The sequence below is a fragment of the Homalodisca vitripennis genome, chromosome X, assembly GCF_021130785.1.
Source record: "Homalodisca vitripennis isolate AUS2020 chromosome X, UT_GWSS_2.1, whole genome shotgun sequence".
Lineage (NCBI taxonomy): Eukaryota > Metazoa > Arthropoda > Insecta > Hemiptera > Cicadellidae > Homalodisca > Homalodisca vitripennis.
In genome coordinates this window covers 79,659,550-79,667,750 of record NC_060215.1, presented here as the reverse complement: position 1 = coordinate 79,667,750, position 8,201 = coordinate 79,659,550, and the positions used below count along the sequence as shown (strand labels likewise).

The 8,201-nt window shown below is 31.3% G+C and overlaps 1 protein-coding gene across 1 annotated transcript; it reads right to left on the bottom strand.

Annotated features, from left to right (window-relative positions):
• Nucleotides 1-5,836: 5,836 nt before the first annotated feature.
• LOC124369487 (myotubularin-related protein 14) lies at nucleotides 5,837-6,750 on the bottom strand. Its single transcript, XM_046827500.1, is given in 2 exon segments — nucleotides 5,837-6,373; nucleotides 6,375-6,750. Coding segments are annotated over 2 exon segments (858 nt in total). The 5' UTR covers nucleotides 6,696-6,750.
• Nucleotides 6,751-8,201: the final 1,451 nt, after the last annotated feature.

The window sequence follows — 8,201 nt, the reverse complement described above, 5'->3', positions numbered from 1 at the left end:
AATTCACCGATCAGCGGGGGTAGCTAGATACCTCTGGATCGCACATGAGGTTTCTAATCACAGGTTTTGATGAGATGTTTTCGTTTGTTCGTGACTATGATGTGGAGGTGAGTGGTGTTACCGAAAACTGATCTTTACGTTATGCAACACTCTTTGAATTATCAAATGTGAAATCTCAAGTGCCAGGGTACACAAGGAAGTAACGAAAAATTATACTTGCGCCGGCTCTTACATGAATTCAATACAACCAAACTCATCAAAGAACCGACCAGAGTGACAATTTGGCTTATGTAATACAAAATATATAAGTGGGAGAAGAAGTTGTTGAAGAAATCTTCTAACCCTCAAACCTCCCTCTTAACTGCGTCCAATAATTTATCTCTTGTAATGTCTTGAAAGAGTAGTTCGCCAACAGTTTTCTTCTTATCTCAGTTACTATTAATATTTTGACCGAATTTCTATCTGGGTCAGGTCTAATCTCAGCACCACTGCAGCTTTATTACTATCACTGATGATTACCGATTAGTAAATATGCAAGAGAGGAGAGGAACTCATCAAATTATAGAAGTACGATTTTTTACAATGGTTGCTTTATCTTGGTCGAGTCTTACCTCACTGGACATCAGCAACGTGTAGGAGAGGGGGGTGGAATGTCAGACTGGAAAACAATTACGAGGGGAGCTCCACAGAGTTCTGTCTTAGGACCCCTTTTAATCTCACTTTAAGTAGACGAGATTATTTCAATCATTTAGATTTAAAAGGAATATCTTATGGAACAACCTGTCAATTTGCCAGACAAATTGCTGTTTAGTTACGCTTAGAAAGAACTATACTTAAATTAACAAACTAAGCTATTTAAATCTAGTAATCCAGTTTTGGAACAGATTAATTATAAATTTTTGAATTAAAAATACAATACAACTCTAATTTAAGTTAGATGTAGTAATTAATTTTTTAAGGAGATGCCTGTATTCTTTTAAAACTTACTCTGCTTTTTCCTTTGGACCACTAGCCTGTGTGAGAATCTTGTCAAATATAATGATGAGAAGACTCGGTACTGTGCAACCCAAGAGCGAACTTTTCTTCGTCGCTTTTAGATAATTTCTATTAGCTTTGTGAATGTTTTATGACCTTTCCAACGAATTAAAAGAGCAATTATTTTATTTTAAAAGTCTAAGGAGACGTAGTTATTTTGGTATTCCTACTAAGTTAAATGCATTAGGTGTCTTGGGATTGATATACAATGTTTAAGGTTGTATTACAGGATTGTTGTTTAAAAATGGTCTTCTGTCTTACTCTCTAATTTATCTATCTTAGTTAAGGATCTTAATTTATTTCCAAGTTTAGGTTGGCTTTAAAGTAACTCTGTATGAAAACATGTATATAGCACATTAAAAAAAGGTTTCTCTGTTAGATGAAAGATGTTTATTCATATTAGTTTAACATATTCCATTTAGTACGTGCTTACATGAAAATAATACTATTGAGGACTACTGTAAACAAACTTATTTTGTAAGACATAAAACGTATATTGTTAGAAGTTAGAACGGAGCTGGAAGGCTGATTTATGAAGTGAATCTCGCTGCCGTAAAAGTACAGATATACACCTCAATAGCTCTTGAGGGAGTATATTGAGCGGATATGAGGATAGCTTCCCTTAACTTTATTCGCTATTTGCTGAACCAATGTGCCTGTTGAGTTTAGGTCTTGTGACACTTTACTGTGAGGGTTAAAAAAAAATATCATCAGAGTTTGACTGAACCACATTTTCGGTATTGCTCGGCTTAAGGTAAAATATAAACTACTATAAAAAAACTATTTAGGTATTATACAATATTTCATCAAAACAAACTGAGGTTTTAATATTATTCGAACTAAAATAAAAAAGGTTTTTTTCTTATTTTTTAACTACAAGTGATAGTATTTTACATATCGTGTATTTTTATTCATGACAATTTTAAGAGTTAATCAAGCCATTCATGTAAGTAAAACAGATTTTAATGTTATAGGAATGAATAACTAAATTTGTATAACAATATTCATATTTAAACCAATATGAATAACCCCTGCAAAAAAAAATCATTTCATGACGTTTTTTTTAATGTATTGGGTTGCATAACTGACGAATAAAGAAACAGCCGTAATCAAACTTAAAGACAAATCAAAAAAAAATATATGATGAATCCATATAAATTCAGATTAGTTTACTAAGAGCCTTGTATAACGTAAATTACAAGTATGTTGTACCGTATTTTGTCAATAGTTCTACAATACACTGTTTTATGAAAAAAGGATAATGTTATCAAATATTAATACATGTAATAAGCATAGTTTATTACAAAAAAATAAAATGTAAAATCGATTTAATGTTTAAAACGAATAATCCATGAAGAAGCTTACATTGGATAAGTTCAATTATATAACATTATAAAAGAATGATACTCCATTGTAAAAAACTATTTGTTTGATTGTTTCAGAGGTCTAAAACTTGTTGACCAATAGCCTATATGTGATGTAATGCTAGAAGAAAATTACTGGAGAACTCTGCTTACTTTTTTTAGCCCTTGTAGGTAGATAGTTTGGTTCGGGTTGAAAGATGACTCCAGTTTACGATTACGTACATTTTATTAGAGCTTTTGACCAATAAACTATATTTCTTTGCTGTGTTAAAATTTAGTTACCAATAAAATTTCGCTAAAACGTTTTAAATAACTGAAAAGTAAATTGTTTTAACAAAGTAAAGTAAAGTGTGTAATTATTAATAAGATTTGTGTTATGTTTCTTATTAGTGATTTCAGTGAACCGGACAAGAAACCAAATAAAAAGGTGTAATTTCACGTAAAATAAAAAATTTATATTAGGTTGTTTTTGTTAGTTATAATAAAAAATTATAATAAAGTAATTTTTTGGTTGGGATACTCTAATTCAAGTTAAGTTCGGGAATTAGAAAATGGTTTAACTGATAAACAAAGTTATTGTAAAATGTGCTATTACCAGAATTATATTATAGTAGTTTAGACTCTGAAAATTATCAGTAAACATTTAACAAAATTAAAACATCTGATTTGTAATGATTTAATACAAAAGTTTTAATCCAACATGCAATGTCGTAAGATATATGTGTTGACTATAAACAATGTAATCTATTTGATCGATGATGCTATGTCATTTACTGAAATAAACATCTTCAACGTACTTTCATTCACCAGGAATGTGATTTAAAAAAACGATGCCATCTTGTAAGAATTATTGGTTTTTCCCTTTATTTCGTTGTTGAAATAATGCACTAATATAAATACATCAACCAAAACTAGGCAATCATCATACAGGATTCTCATGAGCGTTGATATTTATTACTAGCCCCTTAAGTTAGCAAAATAATCACTATTAAATAAATAAAACTAAAAACTAAATTGATATTACAGAAACAATTTTTTATATTACAAATGTTTTTAAATCTGCATTTTTAAAATATAATTAACTCATTAATCACCAAGTCTCTTATTTTATAAGAAATTTGAAAAATAAACGGTATTTTTGCATAAATAGTCCCTGGGAAGTAAGAAGCTGATCAAGTAAAGATGTGTTACACTAAATTTTGCAATCCTGCTCACGTAATCACTAAATTAAATTTGTATTCCGTTTCTTTGTAACAAATAACACATATAAATGGTTGTCTGGAATTACTTAGGTGATAACCACGTAACCACTATCATCCGAAAAATAGACAGATCTTTTAAAATCCAACAGTTTTTCAAGTGGAGCCTGAATAAGATTTAGAATAAATTATATCCTTTTAATTCACTTGCGGTACTAAATACGAGTATATTAGACAGTAATGTATCAAATGCCTTTAAATGTTAGAACTATACCAATTGATTTTAAATAAATCGTACATAGATATTAGAAACGACTTCGGCCCATAAAGGGGCATTATTTCAATATTTTAGGTTACGATTATATTTAGCTGAAAACATTAGAAGAATACTGAGAAGACCTCTAACGGAAAATAACCGGGTTTTCAACATTTCAAGGGTTGGGAAGACTGAGAAATATCAAAATATACGGGATAATTGGGTCCATACATAATACTAGGTTGACAAAACAACGAAAAATAGAAAATCCTGCAACCCATTATCATTATCGTTGTACCCAATACAATATATCTTATTTTTTACTTCTTATCTGCGGTTCTTGTAATGGTCATTCATATGTTCATTTCCTCAGACACATACAAGGTGAATGATTGATTCAAGTGTAGTGGGTGTTTTAATGCTCCAAGTTTAAGAAAGTCGACACTCCTAGCTAAATGATACACATTGAATTAAGTTTACTTTCAATTATGCTACTTAGATTCCCATAAAGTTCTACCTATAATTTTGGCTTCGAGAAAATAAAGAATTTGATTACTAAAATTACTATAAAGATTATTAAAAAAATAAACTGAAAATTTATTCTACAGTTCAAGTTTAATTTCAATGAAATAAAATCTTTCAAAGTTTTCAAAATAAATTTTTTGTAACAAAACGAAATTATAATATTGAAATAAATATGCCTTCTGCTTTGCACTTATTAAATAAAAATATAATTTCTGTATCAAAAACGTAAAATAAAATAAAAACTTATAGTTTCCTTGAAAAACATAATTTATTTTTTTAAATTTTTTTATTTATTTTTATTTATTTTGTAACACATAATTTTACATAATCATGGCCCCACCAAGTCAACATGACTTATCGGTGAGGTCCATAATGAAACTTAAAAAAAGCAAGATACAAAATTCATTACAGTTTCATCAATTATTTTTTGATCAGTTTAGTTCATGCTTTTACAAGAAAATGTTATGTTGCTCTTTGTGTGGCTGTGGTGCTTCTATAACTCCAGATTTTTAAATATTGGCACTTTATATAGCATTATGGGGATAATACATACATTATTCAGAGTAAAAATAGATAATAAATTATATAACTGGATAACAATAAACAAAATATATAAAATATTGCCCATCAACAAATAGCATTCTATAAATTGTTAAATATAAACAACACATCTCTAAACAATAAACAACAATAACAATAATGTCAATAAATAACAATGAACTATCAAACAACAACAATAACAATAAATATTTAACATTATATACATCCTAGTTTTTAACAAAATCTGGTTGATCGCAGAAGTAACTAAAATTTACCGACTCATTCACTTCATTTGTCTGTGCAAGTGCATATGTGTGTGTGTGTGTGTGTGTGTGTGTGTGTTTAGATGTTAGTCTAGCTAGATGTAGTCTAAGCTAAGTAGTCAGCTCACTGTGTGTTGTAGTAATCCATCTCTGCACTGTCTCTCTAAAAACCCTGAAGTTTCTTAAGCTTTCAATTTCATCTGGAAGTAAGTTAAAATAATATGGAACATAAAACTCGGGTAACCTCTCACCAAACTTTGTGGCCATTCTCGGTATAGAATATTATTAATTATATTAAAAGATGTAATTGTCACTTCCAAAGTTTCCTGAAATTGATCACTTTCGACCATTTTCCTCTTGATGTTTGTAGCAAAACGCTCCAATGGCTGCAATGTTTGTCTACTTCTATTTAAAATTTTAATGTATACATGTATTTTAAAGCAGATTGAAATATTATGAATATTCAGTATAAATTGTGATGTTTTACATTAAATTTTACCTTTAAAAATAAGATATTCATGTCCTTTGATATTCAGGTTATGAAATAACAGGTTATGAAATAACCGGAAAATGCAAGACCAGCTTACAAAAGCGACATGAAAACCTTAAGGATGGGTTACATATGTTGCTATACGTAATTGCTATACGTAAATCTTATGGTTTTTGTAATCTTTCCTTGTAATCTTTCCATTTGACAGGTACCCGATCCGTGATGCTATCTTGAGGAGCAATGATTTCTGCGTCTACGTGAGTTTGGCTCCAGTTGTAATACAGGTTTTCTGCACTATAGTTTTGGTCCCGAAATTCTTTGAAGAATTCACACCCAGGATAAGGTAAAGAGAGAATTGTGAATTGGGAGTATCTCTATTCCTTGTCTACTTTTTCTGATGATGTTACGTTCAAGCCGAACTTGACTTTTTTCTTCTCAACCATAAAATCAACAATAGTTCCAACACTGAGGGACTTCAAGAGTCTAATATTATCTTTTCTGACCTGGTCGCAAAGCACCCAACTATTACACGGATTATTAAGGTTATTTTGGTCATTGTCATCCTGGTTTTGTTCACCAATTGTGCTTTCTCCAGCGAAGAAATAGTCAAAACCAGATCTGCTGTAGATCTCAGGGCCTCCAGACAATGTGGCTGACCTGCAAATAAACTTTCCCTGAAAAAGAATGACGGAGACGGGAAAAGCGTGCCCGACAACGGGCAGATCTAGCTTTGATGACGAGTTCTCGGAGTCGAGGTGACTCATCTCCCTCATAGATGGTGTCCTTGATCAGGTCTCCACCAGTACTGTTCTCAGACCCCATGATAATGAGATAACTTGGGTAATGCGCACACAAGTCTCCTGTAGTGTTGTCTAACACGGTAACATTGTAATCCAGTTTGGCAAGTTCCACACATTCCTGCATTTCACCTTTGGCCATCTCATCAGCATGTTTAGCTCTGTACATCGTTCGTGAAAAATATTCTATCAAAGAATGGATTTCACTTTCATTTATACAATCCATTTTAACTTTGTATATACCACACTAGTAGACTATCATAAGATCTAGGTCCGCCTTCACAGCACTTCACCTCCTGCTTCTGCTCACTATGTGAAAGAACTTCTGGTTCTTTCACAACTAGCAAGAAAAGACATTGTCGGAAAGCAAATGCTTATTTAGGAAAGTTTTAGTAGCATTGTAAAATAGTTCAGAGTGCAACTGGTTGTGGTAATAGGGTGGAAACTGAGGGACACAGGCACTATGACTTTCACGTATATGTTAAATGCGTCTTTCAGAGTGTTACGTGTAATCCTGTGAGTTCACAATAAATGCCATAAATATAGACGATATAAAATCTGAATAGACAATCGAGCAGACATGATAAGACCAATTAGTTATCATTATCATACATTAAAGTATTGGATAGGAAGTTCAGTGCCCGTGTCTGCTTTTTAATCTATGTCTGAAATTTAATTTCAACTTTAAAAAAACTGACTATCAGTTCAATGATCCTTTGACACCGGAATTAACTTATTGTAAGTGGTGAGATATAGTATGAAACGTTCCGTTCATTGTATATGTTACTAGAACATAGTTATTGATCAAAAAGTACAAAAAAAATATAAATTAACATTACTTCTATTTTTACGAAATAATTTTGCTTTGAAAAGGTTTTTATTTAATAAGAAATATTTTGGTGTCACACCATTGTAGATGTACATAAATTTCATTTTTTATTGTTGTCAACTATAGAAAAGTGTTAAACTGCCTGGAAAAGAGTATTTATTTATAAAATGAACAGATAAAAACCTTCCCGTAATTAATCGTTGAAAATTAATCCGGTTGAAAACGGAGGAGGCCATCACCGCAGCTAAGGTAGCTGATCTTAGTGGGGGACTCGCTCCACGATCGTAATTGGCGTGCCGGAAGAGAGACCTCACATCAGAGGAATATAATTCGAAAGGAATAGAAGACCCAAAAGTAGAAAGGACAAGGAAACGTCCCTCCAAGAACCTTCTGACTGTGAGACTAATCATTGCAGTCAGGAAGGAAGATGAGATGTCATCACAGGAAACATATTCCTGGCCGAACGAAGAATACAAGAGACAGAGGAAGCTAAAGCACAAACTAACGCTTAGTATTTCCCATTATCGTCCTAATTGTTAAATTCTTTTAATTTGAAAGACTTAACGAACAAATGTAATATATGGGGATTTTCAATTTGTATGCAGTGAATTACGCTGCCGTGTTACTTATTATAATAGAGTACACACAATTCATAGTAATAATATTAAAAATTAATGATTACTATTGGTTTAGTTTTTTTAATATGATATAAATATAAACATATAATGATGATTATTGTATTAATGCAAGTTCGAAGCGTGCATACATCTTTTATTTTAACGACATTTAAAAATATATTTCACCTTCTAGTTTTATTCAAGGCGTCCCACAATTTGAAGATTAAATTGATGAATAGAGGGTTTCAGCTTTATTCTCAATGATTAAAAGTTTTAAGAAACAAGG